Here is a 22,503-nt window from a genome sequence, read left to right as displayed (position 1 = left end):
GAGAGAGAGAGAGAGAGAGCAGAGAGAGAGAGAGAGAGAGAGAGAGAGAGAGAGAGAGGAGCAGAGAGAGAGAGAGAGGAGAGAGAGAGAGAGAGAGAGAGCGAGAGAGAGAGAGGAAGAAGAGAGAGAGAGAGAGAGAGAGAGAGAGAGAGAGAGCGAGCGAGAGAGAGAGAGAGAGAGAGCGAGAGAGCGAGAGCGAGAGCGAGAGAGAGCGAGAGAGAGGCGAGAGAGCGAGAGAGAGAGAGAGGAGAAGAGAGAGAGAGAGAGAGAGGAAGAGAGCGAGAGAGGAGAGAGAGAGAGGAGGGCGAGAGAGAGAGAGAGAGAGAGAGAGAGAGAGAGAGAGAGAGAGAGAGAGAGAGAGAGAGAGAGAGAGAGGAAAAGAGAGAGAGAGAGAGAGAGAGAGAGAGAGAGAGAGAGAGAGAGAGTGACTGTTAGAAGAATATAAAACCTTGGATTTTTGATTTCTTAGAGAATAATTCATGGTTAAAAATCAGACATATTTAGAGAGATATTTATTAGTGTGTGTGATTTGATGCAGCTTGATTTCATTTAGCTGTTGGACGTTGGTGAAGGTACGAGCTCTACTCAGAGAAGTTCTAGTTGTAAACTTGCTTGATGACTTGGTGACAGTGTCTAAACAAAAAGTTTATTATTACTCATTACATTTCCCGAGATAAAAGATTTGATGTTTTATCAGCTTGACAATAATAAAGACCAGTAAATGAGCAGTGTTACCCAGCTCCAGGTCCTGGTCGTCCGTCAGGATCAGGATGATGTTTGGTCGGATGTTGCGTCGGTCTCTCTGGAGGCGGGGCTTTAGACGCTGGTTGGACTGGAAGTGAGCGTGGCCGAATGTCGCCGAGACAAACAGGAAGAGGAGGAGTCGGCCTGCCATGGCCTTCAACCCCTCCCAGCCTCCTTAAAAGATCAACCAATCAACTGCTTCCTCCGGGATCCTCAAATTCTGGAAAAAACAAACAGTCTAGTTTAGCTGCTGCAGGAATCGAACCTGTGACGTCTTAGTTTTCCCTGTTAAGACAAGAAACACAGCAGCAATGTGTGTGTGTGTGTGTGTGTGTGTGTGTGTGGTGCTCTCATGTTCCAGCTGTTTATTGACCAATGGTACGAGAGAGTGAGAGGGGGGGAGAAAGGGTTTAAAGTCTGTTTGTTAAAGTGTGAAACTTCTGTTCACGTCATTTACGTTCTGATTTTAATCTTCTCGGATGTTTACAAACAAATACAAACTTTCACCTTTTCTTGTTTATAAATTTGTTTATAACTCAGTTGCATCTTTATTATTTAAACTCTATGTAAAATCAACCCAGATGAAAGTTGAGTCACTGATCGTCATCATTCACAGATGGAGGCGGAAACAACAAAAAAAGATCAAAGTCCTGAAGACGTTTCTTGAATCAGAGAATCCGATGAATCACATGATCTGATGTCGTCTTGATTTTAGTTTCTAGACAAAATGTTTAAATATGATTTAGATCTTATAGAAAGTGATTCAGTGATCTCAATAAATCACTGATCCAAACACAATGATGTTTGATATGTTTCATCAACATCGACACTGATGATGTGAATTCATGTCGAGTTCGTCTCCAGCTCGTGTCTCGAGTTCTTAACCCACATCTGGATCATCACTTCTCAACTGCTCCAGAAGTTCTGCTGAAAAACCATCAAACAAACAAACGTCCTTGTTGAACGGAGAGTTTGAGAAAAGCAGCATGAACCCAGTTCATGGATCCTGACGACGAAGCAACATCTGGACTGAAGCGGAGCAGTCCAGATGTTGGCTCCACGTGTTCCGTCCTGCAGTGACCCTGTTTTAACTCGGTCAGTAATCCAGCTCACCATGTTCACGTTATGTCACGGCCTCATTATGAAACTGACCTAAAAACTGACCTGAGACCAGACGCAGGATTATTATTATTTCAGTCGCTGCGACTCCACAGCAGCTTCACACAGCAGCAGAGGAAAAGATCCACAGCTGCGTTACTCCATCATCACTAGGATCGATTGATGTGATTGATTGATTGATTGAGCTCATGCGATTGATCTTGAGTTTTTCGTGGTTCTGTCGGTTCTGACGCAGTGTCGACTGTGAAATAAAGGTTTTATCACCAGATCTCTGCTGTGACGCTGTTTTATCGTTTGTCGACTGAAAAGAGGCAGAAGAAGAAGATTGAACTGTTTTTATTCTGCTCAGAAAAACGTTTCTAAACGTGGCTTCATGTCGATATGATCTCATCACATCCTCCTGGTCAAAGGAATTCCCATTAACTCACAGTGGATGAGGCAGAAGGTTCAGTTCCTCGTCCCGACGAACACGAACACACACGAGGTTCACACCAGGTTTATCTCCACTGTTTGCAGGTGAAGCTTTTTCCAACGCGCTGATTGGAAGCAGCTGTTTTGAAGCAGCTGTTTTAAACCATGTCACATTCTTTCATTTCATATTCATGGATTCCAGCCTGAACTAAAGCTGCTGCTGCTCCTGATGCCAGAGAGTTTGTTTTACTTGATATTCAGAGCTTTTCCTCTGAGAGCAGTGAAATCTTATCTCCTCACCTCAGCCCCAGGAGCCGGCACTGCACCAGTAAATACACAGAACTGACTCAATAACATATAAAATCTTAAATCACTTTAAGTTATGATGAAACTAAATATTCACTCTGAGGATTTTAATGAGTCGACAGTTTAGTTAAAGTTTTTTTTTAAAGGTTATTTACGATTAAAATTCAACAGAGATGAAGTTTTGCCATTTAAGCCATTTTTGATTATATGGAGTTTTTAGGTTTACAGCATATTAAGGGATAATTAGTTTTTATCAAAACGTTTTGACTTAAAAACTGTTTTAAAAAGATCATGAATATGAAACTTAACACTCACTGATATGGCCAAAGGTTTGTGGACAGCCTGGTCCTGATGGATGAACCATCAAAAAGCATTTGAGCTTTTAAAGAGATATAATCTAAAACAGCTAAGCACTGATTGGCTGATGGTTTGAGTATAGATTGTAAATAATGATGGACGACATGACAGCTCCCCAAAACAGAAATCTTGATCGCCCCCTGGTGGCCGGCTGCAGTACAGGTCATGTTAGTGGATGGGACATGGACCAAACTAAAAAAATTACACATTAAATACATTTGTCTCAAAGATGGTTTCTGATTTGAAGTTGAACAGTAAATTAGTGATAAAGTGCAGTGGACACAGATTTAGTGAATAAGTAGATGAATCATGTGACTGCTACTGCATGTTGTTGTACTTGTACTTGTACTTGTACTATGTGCAATGAATAATAATAATAATCTAATCTAAATAAATCTAAAAACCCTGAGGTTTCCACAGAAAAACATCCGATCTGCACAAAGAGAAGTCACGTTGTGTTTCATCGATGATCTTTGTCTGGATCCGACGGCCTCGTCTGCTCGTGTCGCTTTGCACCGACAGGAAATTACTGCCACCAGTTATTTATCTTGATGAACCGACTCCTAAAATTAGCATAACGGCGCAGGAACCAGCCTTAATTAGCATTTTCTTTTCTAAATTCAGTTGAATTCAGATGGAAACCTGACTAATAAACAGGTTTATAGAGAAAAGCCTCCACAGCTTTGTGTCAGACCTGGTTCTGACACCAGAGAAAGAGCAGGAGGTTGTGTCACATATACCAGGGATTCTAATGTGTCCACACACTTTTGGCCACATCCTATGTTATCAGTGCTTCATCATGCGCTTGGACACGTGCAGTCACGCTCCCCTGAACTGCGAACAAGCGCCCCAGACGCCCCAGGGACCATGAATCCTGTCGCCTGTCATCCCGATGCGCCCTCTCTGGCTCCGGCTCCTCCATCACATCTACCTGCTCATTAATATTCATGAGCTGTGGGTGTCGCCGCGGCGCCGGTGCAGCTGGTCGCCAGGCGGCTCAATATGTCGGTGAATGTCAATGAAGAGATACAGCAGCGATTCGTTAAGGTTTTAATATGACTCCCAGAGACCAGGGGGAGGGGTCACAGTGTCCAGGTGAGAGGTCAGAGGTCAGCTCAAAAGTGGCCAGTGAAAATGTTGTGGTTTCCATGGTAACAGATTAGCCTCTAGGTCCAATCTAACGGAGCCAGCTGCGTCTGCTCATACATTACATCATACATGTCACATGTGGAAAGATCAATGCATGATCAATATGTCAGCTGATATTTCCTGCCTGTTATCAATAAACATGTCAGCAGATATTTACTGGATTTATGTCCAGTCACCAACTTTCAACGGCGTCAACTTTTCTCTCTTTTTGTAACCGAAGACAGAAACGTGAGAATCTGAGGTCGTTTTCTCTCCTGAGAATCCAAACCTGCATGTGTTTGTTCCATTGTTTCATTTGATCTGTGCGTTTTGTTTTCACATTGTAATTTAAGGACTAAAGAATTTAGTTCGTCCTGTCGTCATCGCCTACGGGGGCTTTGATGAGAGGGTCGATGGGAGGGCGGGGGGGGGTTTCGACTGCTTCTGTTCCTGTTCAAAACTTAATTCAACAAATGACTAAATCCATGAATATGTAATGGTCAGATAAAGTGTTGTAGCTGCGTCAGTCTGAACACGTCCGGCCTTTTGGACTGAACACAGAGGAAACTGATCTGAAACCTCGGTCTCACTTCTCTGTCAGAAAAGTTTTGTGCAGGATTCACACTCGTATCATTTTACAGAGTTATTTGGAGAAGAAGAAGAATGAAACTGAAAACCTTCTTCTGTTGGTTCCTCTCAGCTCAGCACCGAAGCCAAATGCTAATTCAGGACACACAGGACGACGTCGAGCAGCAGCTTCACAAAACAAGTCCAGGGTTTCGTTTGTGCAGAAGCAAATGAACGAGTTAGTTTGTCGATCCACACGTTCACGACCCTGCTCTGCCTGTGAGGCCGCAGCTCATCGGTTCAAACTGAAGACGCAAATCTTTAAAAACTTCTCACACGTGTAGTTTCATACTTTAAATTAAGTTTCACTATATTTCTTCAAAAAGCTGCTCACGTTAGTTCGTATCATATAAATCGTATCGCGAATATATAAATCGTTTCTCTGGGAACTATTTTCAGTGGCGGACTAATCCACATTTGATGACAACCACTTCCTCCCCCTTTTCAGAAATGAGTCCAAAACATCTCAGACACCTGCGCTGCCATCTTGTGCCAATGACGTCATTTGGAGTCAGAGTCTGTGTGGCAGTGATGATGTACCAATCGACCAATCATGAGTCAGTCTCAGCTAATTGAAACCAAACTGATCAGAAACATGAACTACCTGAAGTGACAGAAACCAACACTGACAAACATTTATTTCTTTGTTTTAGTTTTAGAGTCAGGGTTAAACACCTGTACTGCAGCCAGCCACCAGGGGGCGATCCAGATGCTTTTCTACACTTTTGGAAGCCGTCATGTCGTCAATCTTCATGAACAGTTTATAGTTTGTGGTGATTAGCAGATAAATGATTTGTTTGTTCACATGTTCACAGATGAGCTGAGTTGATTTTGGTGGTGAAAGGTCAAAGGTCAAAGGTCACTCCGACGTCATGAAAACACATTTTGGCAACAACTAAAGAAGTAATGCTCTAATTATAACAAATGTAACAGAGAATGTCTTAATTGGCAAAAGTGATGAAGTTTTATATCCAAAAGGTCAAAGGTCAAATCCATTGTTCTGTTAAACCCTGTCTTTCCTGTATTTACATATTTCCCGTCCAGCAGCTAGTCTGACACGCCCCCTGACAAAGCCGGTAAAGTGAGAGCGGAGGCCGACATTTCCTAAACACGATGGAAGTGGTTGACCAATCAGAGCAGAGTGGGATTTATCAGGAGGGGGGGGTCTTAAAGAGACAGGAGCTAAAACCAGGTGCTTGAGACAGAGGCTGAACAGAGGAGCAGCAGCGATGCGGAACAATCAGATGAATAAAGATCAGAAACTTGGATAATGGATCAACGACAGTGTCTCCAGCTTCCTCCATGTTTTATATCATAGAAAACTAAATGTGTTTGGGTTTTTTAAACTGACCACAAACCAAAGTACAAAGAGTTTTTTAAAAGATGAATCACAGCAGTATATATTTATGATATTTCGTGTTCGGAGCTGAGAGACAAACTAAACGTGTCCGTTTGATTCTGAGGATGAAACATTGAGCTGAAGTGAAGGAACCAGAGTCGTTTCTGAAACAGACACAAACATCCTGAAACTCTGCTCACACACTTCCCTCTTCCTCCTTTCACTTCCTCCCAGACGCTTTTCACCCTCACTCCTCCTCCTCCTCCCTCTCTCTCTTTCTTTCTGCTACTCTTTGTCTTTTCTCTCATTCAGCCTCCTCATCCTTCTTCTCTCTCCTTCCTACCTCAGCCTCACGGATCCCCGCTGCCTTGCTCACATGCAGGATCAGTCCGGTGTCAAACCGACAACCTCCCCTCACTTCAGGTCCTGTTGGCGGTTGCCGCGGCGGCGGACATAGTAATAATCCCCGTGGCAACAGCTCTCTCTCCCCTCGTCGACTGCACGCCCGTTCCTGTTGTAACAACAGCTAAGCTGCTGCTCGCCCGCCCTCCTCCTCTCTCTCTCTCTCTCTCTCTCTCTCTCTCTCTCTATCAATTTCTCCTTTTACACCTCCTGTTCTCTTCCTCCCCCCTCCTCTGCTTCCCATCTCTTTCTCTCCATCTCTAGCTCTTTCCATCCCTCCCTCCCACCCCCTATTGTCTGTCTCTCTCTTCATCACTCTTTCTTCCTCCCTGCTCCTCACCTTCCTGCTCCTCAGTTTACAGGTGAACAGAAACAGAGGATAAAGAATCGCTCGTCTTGCTGATCAACTTTCTGTCTGGACATTGATTGTTGATGATGAAGACGATGAAGAAGAAGCAGAAATCCTTTCAGGGTCAGAAGGAGATTAACCTGGAGTCAGTGTCGACAGTCTGAGCTGACGTGGATTATTACGTTTTCCATGTTTTTATTAAACCTTGTTCCTCAAAATTACACATATTTATATGCTTTTTCTGTGAAAAAGAAAAATCCCTGAGTGATGTTTTGGTATTTTGTTGATGGTGGTGAGGAACGACTTCTAATTCATTACCACAAAACTCCCAGAGATATTCATCAGCCCATCAAACCCCTGAACTTCTCTTGACTCTCCGGAGTCGACAATCACACCAACACACAACTGACTAATTGTCTGGTCGTATACGAAATGTGCTATAAGAAAGATACCAAAGATTTGTTTATGGAATATTAAGGCTAAATCAAAAGCATTCAAAAACAGCCACAATAGACCAGGACTCCCATCGGTTAACAACAGAACGTCCTGAGGTCCGACCACAAACCTCCTGAAGGTCGACCAGGATGGATTTCTAACTAAATCCTCCAAAAGAAATGGCCTCTGTAGTCACCTAACCTCCTCGTGAGGACCTCGAGGACCTTGTCATTGATCTCAATAAGTTCTCAATGATCCTTACAATCACCAAAAGACCATTAAAAACTGACCAACACAGCCTCTTAAAGAACCTTTATAAACTCCTGAGGAAACACTAGAACCTATTGACTAAAACCTCCTGAACACAGGTCGAGGCTGCAGGACAATCTAAAGAACCTCCAGAACCTTCACATCAACCACCAAAACATTTCTAGAACTTTCTTGATGACTAAAAACCACCCACATCTTCAGTGACCACGTGAACCTTCTAAACAACCACAAAACAACCTAAAGAACCTCTAGAACATTCTCATCAATCCCTAAAACATCCTGAAGGATGCTGGGAACCTCGTCACGGACCTTCGAACCTTATTTAGATTCTGTAAATCTGAGGTGATCTGAGGTGGTGAAGTTATTGAACCTCTGTCCAGGTCTGTGATGAAGAACCGGTTCTACTGTCAATACGAAGTCCAGCTGCCGTCTCTAATAACAAGATCATTACTCATCCTGATACGTTGTTTTATTTTGTTCTCTGGTGTCAAGGAAAACTCAACAAGAAATAACATCATCAAGTGTTTGATGATTTATTGTAAATCACCTGATTTTGATGATGTGATGATCTGAAGATGCTCGATCAACTTTTCCTTTGTTCTAGTCGAAGTTAACTGAACCACAGCTGTGAGAACATCAGAAGACATCGGTACTTTCAGAGTTTATTTGAGATGGAGCTGGTAGAAACACAGAGGTTGTCCGGTTCTCCTGAGACGTCCGTGATATGAAACATCAGCAGGAGAGTGAGGAGGCGATGGACGTTTTACATTTGATGCTCCTGCAGAGCCGCTGACAGCCTCCTCATCAATAAAGCAGCCGGAGTGTTTCAAAGCGATGAGAGCGTCTTCACATCCACACACAGATAAATGATTCAGACCTGGACACTGTGTGACTGTTCAAAATAAAACATTAAACCTTTTCCGAGCAGGAGGCAGCTCAGTGTTCTCCTCATTATATCATCACATCATCTGGATTAACTGGGTCCTGCTGGTTAAACAACACAGCTGGACTCCAACTAACTCATTGATTTCAAATAGAAACTAAAGCCAAAGTCATCAGTCAGAGTCAGAAGCTGCTTTCGCTCGAGGCCATTTTCTCTCCATGAGAAGATTTCTTATTTTCATATGAACACTTTTATCTGATGAGGGTTGTGTTAATCAGCTGTTTAGTAACGGAGGAGACGTAGACTATTTAAATACTGTAAATAAAGATGGACGACACGTCTCCACCTCACACTTCCACAGAAATGAAGCCAAAACATATCAGATACGAACGCTGTGATCGTAGAGTGGAGCCGTCAACAGACGCTCTCAACCAATCACCATTCAGTCGCAGCTGTCAATCATGACGACTCACCCACGCTTTTATATCATCAAATAATAAAACTGAATCGTAAACCGTCGACCTCCGACCTCCAGGAAATGACTAAACCAGAAGCAGGAATAATAAGATGGGGTGGTATGTCCCTTTAAGAGACACTCTGCCCATCTGCTGTGTGCCAACAACACACACACACACACACACACACACACACACACACACACACACACACACACGTGAATAGAACATTAAGACAGAAACATCATCTAAATACAAGACCTCATTTACACACCACGCCCCTTCCTCTCTCTCTGCCCCCCCCCTCTTTCTCAGCCTCATTTACACCTGCACTCTTCTTTTTAACGTTCCCTCCATCCAGACACCGCCCATCTGTATCACCCTCTGCCTCATCTACACTGACGAGAGCAAAGAAACAACAAATATAAATATATACACGCTGAAAAGTAAATATGGAACAAAGACCTGATCACAGCATGAATACACAACACAGCAGAGACAAGAACAATAAATGCTGCAGAGTGGGATTAGCATTGAAACTTTGATTTGATGGAGACGGGGTTCAAACATCGGCCACGAAGATGATGCTGACTTTCGCACAAAAATATCTATTTTACATAATGGGAGAAATCCCCTCTTGTAAATTTAAAAACAAGTCGGCTGCAGACGGCAGCGTCACAGGAGGAGCTGCTCTAAAACCTCCAGGTCCTGATTCACAGATTTTACTTTAATACGATGTGTTTGATTCCAAATACCGTGAGAATCGGCTTTCTACGACATTCAGACACAGCTCCTAGAGAGAATAACATTATTATTTGGAAACCAAATTTCACTCATAGATATTATTTTTTTGTTATTTCCTGATTCATAAAACATCCTTCCACCAAGTTTCATAGAAATAAGTGTAGTTGTTTTTGTGTAAATCCTGAAAACAGCCACATTTTCAGCGGCTCTTTGGGTGTAATGCACATTTCAGCCTCTAGGAGAAGCTAGCTGAGCTTTAGAGTTTTGATTTTCTTTTCTTTTTCTGCAGAAACGTGAACATGGTGTCATTACATTCATGCTTAGTGTTGGACGTCTGCACAAAATGTCAGGACATGATGTGCGAAACAGAGGCAGGAAGAACGCAGCAAAAAAAACAAGAAGGAAGTGAAAAGAGAGCGAGAGAGAGAGAGAGAGCAGCGGTGAGGAGAGAAAGAAGAAGTGATGCAAACGAGTGTGAGATGAGTTATCTGACTAATGAACTCGTCTTATCTCTGCTGGAAGACGAGCGGAGACACATGTGGAGCGAGTGACGGATCAGATTGATCGACAGTCTTTTGTCCTCGAGTGAGAAGCTGCTCACACAGAGAAACACCGAGGAGATGATTCGCTGCTCTGCTGCAACGAGTCAACAGCACGAGTCAACACGTCCGTTAAAGAAGGGAAGGAATGACTCGACACAGGAGTCTGTTGTTATTCGTCCACACTGTGGTCGTCAGTGTTTTCATGAAGGAACAGTCATAATGATGATGTTGCATTGAAGACAGCTGGATCAGAAGAAATCTGACATCATTCAATCAGTTTAAAAAACAAGTGCAAGCACGTTTACTTCAAACTGACTGTGGATCATTTTAAATCAAATTTAAAGTGCTCATTTTTGGAGAGAGCGGCATGTATGCGATGGTCACAGCGCCCCCTGAAGGCCTGGAACTGCACTTTGTATCTCTGGTGTGAGGTTACCTGGTAAAATACATAAAATAATATCCTCCTTCCGATTTTTTCAGATTTTTTGTCACTTCTGTCCAGCTCCCAGTGTTCATCGAGTTCAGATGTGCAAACTTTCATATTCTTTATGGTTTGAGGACATTTTGACCGGTCCTCACTTTCTCTCAGGCCTGTTAGAGAGATAAGACTTTACATTAGGGTTCGAGTTAGGGTCATTAAGTTGTGATGGTGCCCAGCGACACCTCCATCCCTGAACTTTGACCCCGATCACTGACTTTATCTCAACCAAAATAACAACACACTGAGACATCGATCTCAGAAGCTGTAATTGGTGTTAACTTCACGCTGCTGGAGAAAAAGTAGCAGTGTTTTTAAAAATCACAACTGATTTGATTTGATTCATTTTGTTTTTTGCTGGTATTGTTTGATGTTGACACAGACTCAGCCTCTGACTCATACTGGTTCATGTTGTGTTATCAACGTTCTTCATGTGAAACTTCAGCTCCAGAGACAAACCAGAGCTAAACTGAAAGTTGCTGTGATGATCGTGTCGCTCTGTGTTTGCAGGATGTGGCCGTCGGATGTTTCTCAGCCGCAGCAGCTTCATCCCGTGATGAACTGTCAGGTTGTTTTTTAATCTCCTCACAGTCTCATCACGACGCTTCTTCAGTGATTAACAGTAAGTAACAGCAGAAAGAAACTTCACTGCTCTGTATTCTTCACGGGTCCTGCTGCTCCGAGTTCACTGATTGAGTCCTCACTCTGTGTGTGTGTGTGTGTGTGTGTGTGTGTGTGTGTGTGTGTGTGTGTGTGTGTGTGTGTGTGTGTGTGTGTGTGTGTGTGTGTGTGTGTGTGTGTGTGCGTGTGTGTGCGTGTGTGTTTGTGTGTGTGTGTGTGTGTGTGTGTGTGTGTGTGTGTGTGTGTGTGTGTGTGTGTGTGTGTGTGTGTGTGTGTGTGTGAGAGTGTACGAGCTCCTTTCAGACCAACAACAAAAGAGCTTTCAGATTCAAATCCAGTCCTGCGACACAAATGATGGAGAGAGGTTAGAAAAAAGTGTCAATGAGAGAGAGAGAGAGAGAGAGAGACAGAGAGAGAGAGAGGAGAGAGAGAGACGAGAGAGAGAGACAAGTGATGTCGCCATGGCAACCGAACATGATGCTGATTATTAGCTTCTGTGATATGTGGAAAACGAGGTGAAAGAGTAGTAACAGATATACTGTATATCCTTCCCTCCTTCCTTCCTTCCATCCATCCTTCCTTCCTTCCATCCCTCCTCCTTCCTTCCTTCCATCCATCCCTCCTTCCTTCCTTCCATCCATCCTTCCTTCCTTCCATCCTTCCATCCCCTTCCTTCCTTCCATCCATCCTTCCTTCCTTCCATCCCTTCTTCCTTCCTTCCTTCCTTCCATCCATCCTTCCTTCCTTCCATCCATCCCTCCTTCCTTCCATCCTTCCCTATACATGGGCATGTGAAACAAAAAGAATATATACAGTATATAAATAAATCCCCAAGAACAGAAACAAGCGCTTTTCCAACTCAACAAAATCGTTTTAGAAATTTTGGGATGAGACTCAGTTCCCACGAAGCTCGAGAGAGAGGAACAGACGACACGGTGATAATTTACCAAATCTGTTGTATTTAATCAGAAGGGTTCATCCTCTGGGGAGAAGCCACTAAAGAAGAGGATGAAACACAAACCGTGAGCACGCCGGGTTCAAACCACCGTCACCGGGACGCTGGTTTGTGAGTTTAGTCTCCAGCGCCTTTTGGTTTTGTAAAATCCAGAAGTAACCATATATGGAGGAGCAGGGGGTGGAGCCTGACTGAGAGCTCGAGGACACACCCACCTTCACCTGCCACCTGCACCAATTGGACGGTACTAGCTGTCAATCACACTGTGGTATCCACCCCCCAACACATCCGGTGCTTTATGGTCTGTTTGACTCTAAATGATCATAATTCACTAAATGAACATCAGCTGTTTGAAGAAGACTTGAAACTAGAGACTGAGACAGAAACTCCTGAATGTTTCCTGACGTTATAAAGTGAGAAGTAGAGTCACTTTCTATAGACTTCTATAGAAACTACCAGAGGAGTCGCCCCCTGCTGGTCAGTACACAGAAGACAGCTTTCAGGCTCTTTACAAACCTGAAGTTTGTGCTCGTGTTTCACCGCCAAGTTAGAGACAGTGAAAAATAAATCCTATATCTGTGCATTTATCTGGATCAACTCTCAAACATCATGTGTCTTCATGGAATCCTGCTGACGGACAAACTCGAATACAAACATAATCAACTTATTTTCCTGTGATGTAGTGACAAACTGAGGAGAGGAGGAGGAAAGGAGGAGAGGAGAGAGAGGAGAGAGGGAGGAGAGGAGAGGAGGAGAGGAGAGGAGGAGAAGATAAAGACTGGGAGAATTTCCAACTTGTGCTGTGACTGAGCCACTGAGGCGCCTCAGAAACAAGATCCACTGAGAGAGAGAGGGTAATGGCCACTGGGCCTCTGGCATCATTTGGCAGTGTGTGTGTGTCTGTGTGAGTGTGTGTGTGTGTACACCTCCTGCTGTGAGTGTGGTTGCCAGCAGCAGGCCGAACTAATCAGTTAGTGCGTTAGCTGCAGCGCTGCTTGACCTTTTGACCTTTGGCTGCTCTGACAGACGCATTAAAAACATGAAAACAGCAAAAACTGCAGAGCAACAACCCCCACACACACACACACACACACACACACACACACACACACACACACACACACACACACACACACACACACACACACACACACACACACACACACACACACACACACACACACACACACACAGACTTTTTTTACAAGGCAAACTTAACCATAGATACAGAAACACACTTGTTTGTGTTTTCATGATGGATGTAGTTTCTGAGCAGTTGTAGCGGCCGACAGCAGGAGGCACCAACCACAGAACACATCACACACACACAGATTAATTACTCACTGGTTCTGTGTGTGTGTGTGTGTGTGTGTGTGTGTGTGTGTGTGTGTGTGTGTGTGTGTGTGTGTGTGTGTGTGTGTGTGTGTGTTACCTTGTACAGATGCTCTGGAGTGTAACAACAGTGTTCAGCTCAGCAGGGACCTGAAACAAACACACACACACATTAGATTAAAACCCACAAACACAAAACACAGGGAACATCAGTAAACAGAGAATGTCCTGTTAGCGCCCCCTAGAGACTGGAGCACTCAGCTCTCATTTCCAAGGTCACAAATTAAAAGACTTTTCACCATATGTGTGTGTGTGTGTGTGTGTGTGTGTGTGTGTGTGTGTGTGTGTGTGTGTGTGTGTGTGTGTGTGTGTGTGTGTGTGTGTGTGTGTGTGTGTGTGTGGATGTGAGAGTGCAGTATTAAGTGTCGTTCACAAATGTGTGGACAGCCCAATAATAATGAACTGTGGTTGTTTAGCTCCACCAACTAGTGCTGTTTCATTTTACCCAGAATCCTCTTCGAGTGTTCGTGAACTCGAGGCGTTCTTAAGAAAACACGTTCAAGAGACAAAGGGTTTTGAGAGGTCACAGTGACCTTGACCTTTGACCTCCAACCACCAACATCCCATCAGTCAACACTCTTGTTTGACGTTGAGCTGGAAGTGAAGTCGTCCACTCGCTCGTTTATCATCAGAAGCAGCTCAACACGTTTGGAGGTTCAACACACAAACGATTCCATGTGTTTGTTGATTTGCAGAAGCAGATTCCTCATGTTTGACGTCGTTTCTGACGCGTCTCAGATCTTCAGATGAGCAGCGTCTTACTTTAGTTCACATTGTTTCATGTGGTTTTTCTTCCTCAGGGGAAACATCTGAACACGTTTCAGCCTCACAGATGTGGAGCAGTAAATCTCAGTCGACAGAAAGCTCCTGTCGCCGTTTGTGTTTTCTTTTATTAAATAGTGTGAACTGTGATCCGTCTGCAGCCGGAGGCGTGAAAACCTTTTCACGTCACACAGACCAGAAATAGACTCGAATGAGAGACTTGTCAGAAAAGATGAGAATTGTTTATGTTTTAAAAATAAGTCGTGTGGCTGATTAACTTCCTGTTTGAGCGTCTGAGAATAAAACACGGGATTTATTGGTTAACTAAGAAATTCTGAGCTAAACGAAGCAAAAACCACAGATTGATTTATACTGAGCTAAAAACACGGCTCAACTGAGATAATAAAAAACTGAAATATTTTCAGTCATGTGAGGAAACTGGAATCAGCGTCTTCGTGACACGTGCACAAAGAGGATACGACGCCACCCACAGGTGACGACATGAAACGCACTGTTACCTTGATTCAAACTAAAGATTTCTTCTGGTTTGAAAATATAATGTAAGAACACAACTCAGAACATCAGCCACCACACACACACACACACACACACACACACACACACACACACACACACACACACACACACACACACACACACACAGTGATGGTCAGTCAGTTAACACGGTGATCACACCTCCGTAACAGCTGCTACTGCTCATCCTCCACCTGAGACTGTGGTGTGTGTGTGTGTGTGTGTGTGTGTGTGTGTGTGTGTGTGTGTGTGTGTGTGTGTGTGTGTGTGTGTGTGTGTGTGTGTGTGTGTGTGTGTGTGTGTGTTGTAATTACTCCAGTGAGGCCCTGTGCCAGTGATTCCAGCCTTTGGGGAACACACACAAACACACTGAAGAGCCCATTCCATTTCTCTCTTTGTGTGTGTGTGTGTGTTTATTGGAAAAAACACTGAATGCACTTTTAGTCTGTTTTCATAAATAAATGATAAAAGCCGTGAGATGTTTGAACACTGATACCTTTTAGTTTTAAAACACATCCCTGTTGCTATGGTTACGCCTGCCGTCCACACGACTCTGGAGTTTCCAGCCTCTGAATCAGAGACTTGTGTGAACTGGTCTCGTTTCAGTTTGAAAACTCTGGGTTTGTGTTTTAATCTGAACAGAAACTGAGACTTTAGTAAACGATGACGCAGACGTTCTCTTCCTGATTGGTTCTCATCAGTCACATGACTCGACGACCAGCGGTGAACACAAAGCTAACACTTCCTGTCAGTTACACTTCCTGTTTCTAACACTTCCTGTCAGTTACAGTTCCACCTCGTCGTCACTCAGAGAAAAGAAATCTCTGCTCTGACTCTTCACCGTCACTGTTCCTGCTTCAGAGGAGTTTCTGTTACTAAGCAACCAACTGCAGAGGAGACAATCTACTTCCTGTTTACATCACATGACCAGTGGACGTGAATGGTCATGTGACGTGTGTTTTCAGATGTGTCGGAGATGACATCGTTTTACAGATGTGTTCAAACAGAAATGTTTCGGTGCCTCTTCCTGTTTCTCAGGATTTCTCTTCTGTTCAGTCGTCGTCTCTCTTGTGAACTTTCAGCAGAGAAAAGCCGGAGGGAAGATTTAGTTTGTCCTCCACAGGAGGGGACGTTTGTCTTCTTGATTTATTTATCTTTTTTCTTTGGTTACAAGTAGCTGGAGGCTGTAGAAGCAGCGGTCACGAGTTACATTCAGCACCTCCTCTGCCTCCACCTGGTCGCCCGCTGACCTGCCCACAGCAGAGCTCTGGGTGTGTGTGTGTCCCTGAGGCTAAATCCCCCCCCGTACAAACAGCTGCCTCCTCTCAGCCTCGCTGTGGATCCACTCCTTTTTCATCTGAAACCCACTCAAGGTTTGAGTCTCGGCTCGGTCTGACCTCGGCCGTCACGAAGCTGAAGACGGGAGCGAATGTTTCTGAGCTGAAGAAAAGTCTGACACACACACGTCACAGGTCGACTGTTCCGCCCTGAACATGCTGTGTCTGAATCCACGTGAAACACAACCACACTGTTTAGTTTAGTTTGTTGTCGAGTTAACTTGAGTGTGAGGGAGCTGCTGTGAAACTGTCGGAGCTGCCAGAGCCATGTGGACTCCTCTGCTAGTTTCTATAGACGTCTATAGAAAGTGACTCTACTTCTCACTTTATAACGTCAGGAAACATTCAGGAGTTTCTGTCTCAGTCTCTAGTTTCAAGTCTTCTTCAAACAGCTGATGTTCATTTAGTGAATTATGATCCCAGTTTACCTGAAGAACTCAAACTTGAAACTTTACTGTTTTAAAATCATCCTCCAAACAGTATTTGACCAAATACTTGATTTGTTTATTAAACCCTTAAGTTTACCATTAATTTTAAATGATGATTTTTAATTCATTCACTTTATCTACTATGACTTTGTATTATTAGCTTTTTGTCTTTGACGTTTTGTTTTCCTGTTTTTATTTGTCGTCTTTGTGAAGCTGTTTTAAATGTGCTACAGAGATAAAGTTATTTATGATCATTATTTGTTATTAACTATTATTATTTACAGTCAAACAGATGATAAAGCATCGATCCCATGTGACCGACTGTGGCAGATCACAGTCACTGGACCAAACTGCCAACTGCCTCAAATCATAAAACTCTTCCTCCTCTCATCTTCCTCCCTCTTCCTCCTTCACTCTCTCCATCAGCTTTTTCACTTCCTCCATTACAGTATCACCCCCTCTCCCCCTCTCTCTCCCCCCCCATCTCTCCCCTCTCTCTCCGCCCTTCCGTCTCTGTCCATCAGCTCCAATTACTTTAATACAAACTGCAAACAAAACAGATTCAACACAAAGAACTTCAGAGAGAGAGAGAGAGAGAGAGAGAGAGAGAGAGAGAGAGAGAGAGAGAGAGAGAGAGAGAGAGAGAGAGAGAGAGAGAGAGAGACAGAGAGAGAGAGAGGAGAGAGAGAGAGAGAGAGAGGAGAGAGAGAGAGAGAGAGAGAGAGAGAGAGAGAGAGAGAGAGAGAGAGAGAGAGAGAGACAGAGAGAGAGAGAGAGAGAGAGACAGAGAGAGAGAGAGAGAGAGACAGAGAGAGAGAGAGAGAGAGAGACAGAGAGAGAGAGAGAAGAGAGAGAGAGAGAGAGAGAGAGAGAGAGGAGAGAGAGAGAGAGAGAGAGAGAGAGAGAGAGAGAGAGAGAGAGAGAGAGAGAGAGAGAGAGAGAGGGCATCACATACACTCTCCTCCTTCACCTCCTCCTCCATTTCTCTTCTCTTTTCATCCCTCTCTCCCTCCCCAGGCGGTTCATCCATCCTGCCTACTCACAGACAGAAATAGACTGATGGAGGAGAGAGAGTGAGAGAGCGAGCTCTGCAGGGACATGACCACTGGACACACAGACACACACACACACACACACACACACACACACACACACACACACACACAGACACACACACACACACACACACACACAGTACAGTATGTTCCTATAGAGCCGCTGATTGATTGATTTGCGATGGATCAGTATTGACCTGCAGCTGTTTCCACACGAGGCCTCAGACTGTGATGAGAGTAGATTCATTACCGGAGCTGATTCAGTGTTTGTTCTGGTCCGAGGCTCCGGCTCGGTCCTGGAGCGAGTCGTCCGAGGACGGCCGCACCGAACTGTAATTTAATTTATTTATTATCGATAAATTGATCAATGTTTCCAAAGTTAAATAGAATTTGTCAAACTGGATAGGTTTTCTGTTGATTACTGAATAAATTAAGAGACAGTTTGTTGTTATTCATCAACTGAGGTTAAACCATAAATGTCCAAAATCTTGACCTGATTTCTGAGACAATTCATTTTAGAGGCAAACTGAATTTCCTCTTCGTCGTGCAGGGAGAGCGACGAGCGGTCACACGACTGATGGATTTCTGACATGTCCGAAGTTTTGGTCGGAACAAGTGGGTTCCTCAAACTTTCTCCCTCACTGCATGTTCCACAAGTCAAAGATCTGACTTCTACATAAAAAATACATGTTCATGTTCACCAGGCACTAATGAGTCAATCGATCCATCACTTGGTCAAACAGTAAGTCAGTCAATCAATCATCTGACGGTTTGTATAACTGAAAGAGACGTCTCCTGAGGTTTCTGTCTCATCTCGTCCACGTCTCCGCTCAGTGATCAGAAACACGTGGGAAAACACACACACACACACACACACACACACACACACACACACACAGGAATGTGGGGGAGTGCAGGTCATCTGGAGCCGAACCAGAATCATCTGCAGGGAAACAAACTGTAAAGTTCAGACTGAGACACACTCCTCCTCGTCTTCACTGTTTCACCTTCGTCTCTCGATAACTCATCGTTTGGAGCAAAGAAAACACAAACTACTCACAAACACACACACACAGACACACACTTACACCTACATCCTGCTTGTCTCACCTCCTACACCTGATATGAGGAGTTTTGGTTCAGTTCAACTGTTTCTGCCTCTAAAGCCGTTTTCACACCTGAACTGAAGTTTGAACACGTTCCTGACACGATTCTTCACATGTTCCTGACGTGTTCCTGACGTGTTCCTCACATGTTCCTCACATGTTCTGCAGGTTCTGTATGTTAGAACAAATGTCTGAGTCAGTGTCTCTGGACAGTTTCTGGATCTTCTCCTGCAGCCTCCTGGTAAAATGTGTGTAACATGTCCTTGTGAGTCCATGTGAGGAAACAGCAGGACAATGTCCTGAAGCTTCCCAGTGAGCGAGTGGACGTGTTGATGAGGTTTCTAACACGTGACGGACGTGAAACTGGAAGAACACAAACATCTCAGGATGAAGAAGAGGAGCCGTACACGTAGAAGACGAAGACGTCAACTTGGAAACACGAGGAGGTTCCAGATCTTTTGGTGATGAGGGCCGACGCCGGTGTGGATGAGCTGTAAACAACAACACTGATCTTTCCACAGCAGAGTTTATACGTCATGTCCGGCCTCCTGCTGCTCTACAGGCTCCGCCCCTGCTGCTCTACAGGCTCCGCCCGCCGCCTGGATGTTCCCACATGTTCCTGTTTGAACGAGTCGGACCCGACAACCTGCTGCTGCTGCTTCACAGACACTGACTACAGGAAATGTCCAGGAATAGAAGGATGGGACATGGGCCAAGAAATAATTATTAAACTCTAGAATGAATCTGGACAAAGGTTTTTGTGAATGTAAAAGTTCTGCAAAGTTAAACAGTCTGAGTTAAAGGGAGTTTCTCTCGTCCAGACCGAACTCAACCTCATGAAACATGTAAACAGAAATGATTCGTCTCCACTTCCTCCCACTTTCATCAATACTCTGGAACATTCACACTGTTTTCATTTAGTGGCAAGTCTGACACGCCCCCTAACAAATCCAGGCCGACATTTCTTACACCTGCTGGAAGCTGTTGACCAATCACAACACAGTGGACCAGCTGGCCAATCAGAGCAGACTGGGCTTCATCAGGGGGGGGTCTTAAAGAGACAGGAGCTAAAACCCAGTGTTTGAGACGGAGGCTGAAGAGAGGAGCTGCAGCGATGCACAGAATGAGGAAAGTGATGTTTTCTGAACATCAGAGCATGAAAACATTCCACAGTCACAACACTGATGAATATAAACAGAACTCGTCTCCTTTCAGGATGATATCGACTCAGTGGTTTCTGCTCTGATGGGATTCAGCTGTTTATTTTACTTACATTTAATTAGATGTGGACAGTTTTAGAGTTCAGGACAAATTATACAAACACATGGACAATAAAACGTGTGCTGGCCACTGAGTCCTGCTCTTATCTTAAAGTCCAGACGCTAGGGAAGCAAAAGGGAAACTGTATTTACGACAGAACCTGAACACATCTGGCTTCATTTTATTCCGTCTCTCTGGAGTAATATTTAAAACGGCCTCATCTCATCAGACTTTTATATTTTCTGAATCAACACCAGACTCATTCTTCTTCTCTGTTTTTCTTCTTCTCTGTCAGAGCGGTGCAGTGAATCCTGTCTCCTGTAACCTGGTTGTTTTCTCTGTTGTAAAGAACAGATCTCACCACCACAGTGGGTTTAATCTTTCAAGGGTTCAAAAGTTGAGATTGAAGCTTCTTCTACAAAGTCTCTTAGACGTCTCAACGTCTTTATCAATTCATACACACATAGTTCTGCCGTGGACAGGGGGCTGGATTATATATGATTAAGTATAGATAATAGAGTATAGGGGCATCACTGGGTATGTTGTGTTTTTATTTCCCAAGCTCCCACACTTAACGTTAATTTTTAAAACTGACCTGACGCTTCGTTCTGTGGCAGTGAACTGATGACAAACACGAGAGGGAACGACGTCCTCGAACGCACCGCTGCATGTTTGGATGTGATGACCTCATACGTGTGAGTGTACTCATCACTGATGTGTTGTAGTGAAAACACAAGTGTATCAGTGTGTGTGTGTGTGTGTGTGTGTGTGTGTGTGTGTGTGTGTGTGTGTGTGTGTGTGTGTGTGTGTGTATTTTCATTGTTTAGGTCCAACCTGCATCATTAATCAGGAATGTGGGAATGTGAGGCTCCTGTTACTGGGTCAAACAAGGGAATACACTCAGTACACACACACACACACACACACACACACACACACACACACACACACACACACACACACACACACACACACACACACACACACACACACACACACACACACACAATCTTATATATCTGAACAAATTGTGAACAATCACTATTTCTCCAACATTCAAATGAATTTCAAAAACCTATTTGACAACAGGAGCATCTCTCAGTAGAGTTGATCCAGCAACATATGAAAACACATTTAAATTCACTAGATCAATTCTTCTAAACGTGTCTGATCCATCAAGATCGATATGTGTCAAAGAAATTAGCCAAAATGTTCGAAAACGTCCGATCTCACCATGGCTCCGCCCCCTGATCCCGATCTCCAAGTAAAACTTCTTCCCTGACCCACAACACATCCGTCCTGCTCCACCAGCTCAGAACGTTAAAAGAGCGCCCCCGTGTGGCTGAGTTACTGATGAACAGAAAGAGGTTTACCTGTTTTGTGTGTCCCGTCTTCTGCTGCGTTCAGTCCTGCAGAGACAAAGACAGAGGAGACAGTTAACCTGACGACCTGAGTCAACACGTGTCTGTCCACAGAGGAACCCTGATCTGCTGCCCACCCTGATCATGTGACTAAAGTTGGGTTTAGTTCGTTAGGAACTAGGAAGGTGCTGACGTTGCACCCCCCCTCCCCCCCCCTTCACTGTGGCCTCAGTCTAAACTATAAATTAAACCCAGAACATAAAATCATCATGTAAATCAGCTTCAAGCAGAAAGACGACTGTGGCTCATTTAGTTAAGTGCATTTAAACGCACTGAATTAATCAGCATATTGACGACGGCTCGTCAGGATGACGGACGGGTGTCAGAGGAGGGGGAGGAGGGGTGGGAGGGGGAGGAGGGGGGGGCTGGCGAGGAATAAAATAACATGTTTATCCCCATAAAAAGTGTCCGTCCCCCAGACTTCAGTTTGTGAAGGTGAGAAAAGTGACAGGTGAATGACAGGTGATGTCACCGTGATGTCACAGTGATGTCACAGCTCAACAGATGACCTCTGTGACCCCGGTATAAAAAACACCATCATAAAAACACCACCTCACACACACACAGGAGGTCAGGGATTCCTCTCACGTCCAACTCAAATCCCTCTGGTGAAAAGAAACGAGGAGACAATGAAGAGGAGGGTGAGGAGGAAGAGGAGGGTGAGGAGGAAGAGGAGGTGACTGAAGGCACATTTACCATCTGTAATCAAAAGAAGTCCATGTTGAACTGTCGCCTCCTCCTCTACTTCTCCCTCTCTTCAATTTCCTTCCTTCTGTTACAAAGCATGACCGGCATACTGATGACGGGATTACACACACACACACACACACACACACACACACACACACACACACACACACACACACACACACACACACACACACACACACAAATCTAGAGAGAAAAGTAATGACTTTCTGCCTTCACTCTCTCAATTCGCTCCGAGCTGCCAATTCCCACTGGGTTTTGTGTGTGTGTGTGTGTGTGTGTGTGTGTGTGTGTGTGTGTGTGTGTGTGTGTGTGTGTGTGTGTGTGTGTGTGTG

At 44.3% G+C, this 22,503-nt stretch overlaps 1 protein-coding gene across 1 annotated transcript in view; it reads right to left on the bottom strand.

Annotated features, from left to right (window-relative positions):
* The window catches only part of sulf2b (sulfatase 2b), a 49,016-nt gene that overhangs the window by 16,913 nt on the left and 9,600 nt on the right, over positions 1 to 22,503 (bottom strand). The window contains 3 exon segments of the mRNA XM_035160111.2: positions 736 to 964; positions 13,598 to 13,647; positions 21,413 to 21,448. Of these exon segments, the coding sequence (XP_035016002.2) occupies positions 736 to 895 (160 nt within the window). The 5' untranslated portion in view covers positions 896 to 964; positions 13,598 to 13,647; positions 21,413 to 21,448.

The sequence above is a fragment of the Hippoglossus stenolepis genome, chromosome 6 (assembly GCF_022539355.2).
Source record: "Hippoglossus stenolepis isolate QCI-W04-F060 chromosome 6, HSTE1.2, whole genome shotgun sequence".
Lineage (NCBI taxonomy): Eukaryota > Metazoa > Chordata > Actinopteri > Pleuronectiformes > Pleuronectidae > Hippoglossus > Hippoglossus stenolepis.
The sequence above is the reverse complement of the archived record's forward strand: the minus strand, read 5'-3'. Positions and strand labels throughout refer to the sequence as shown.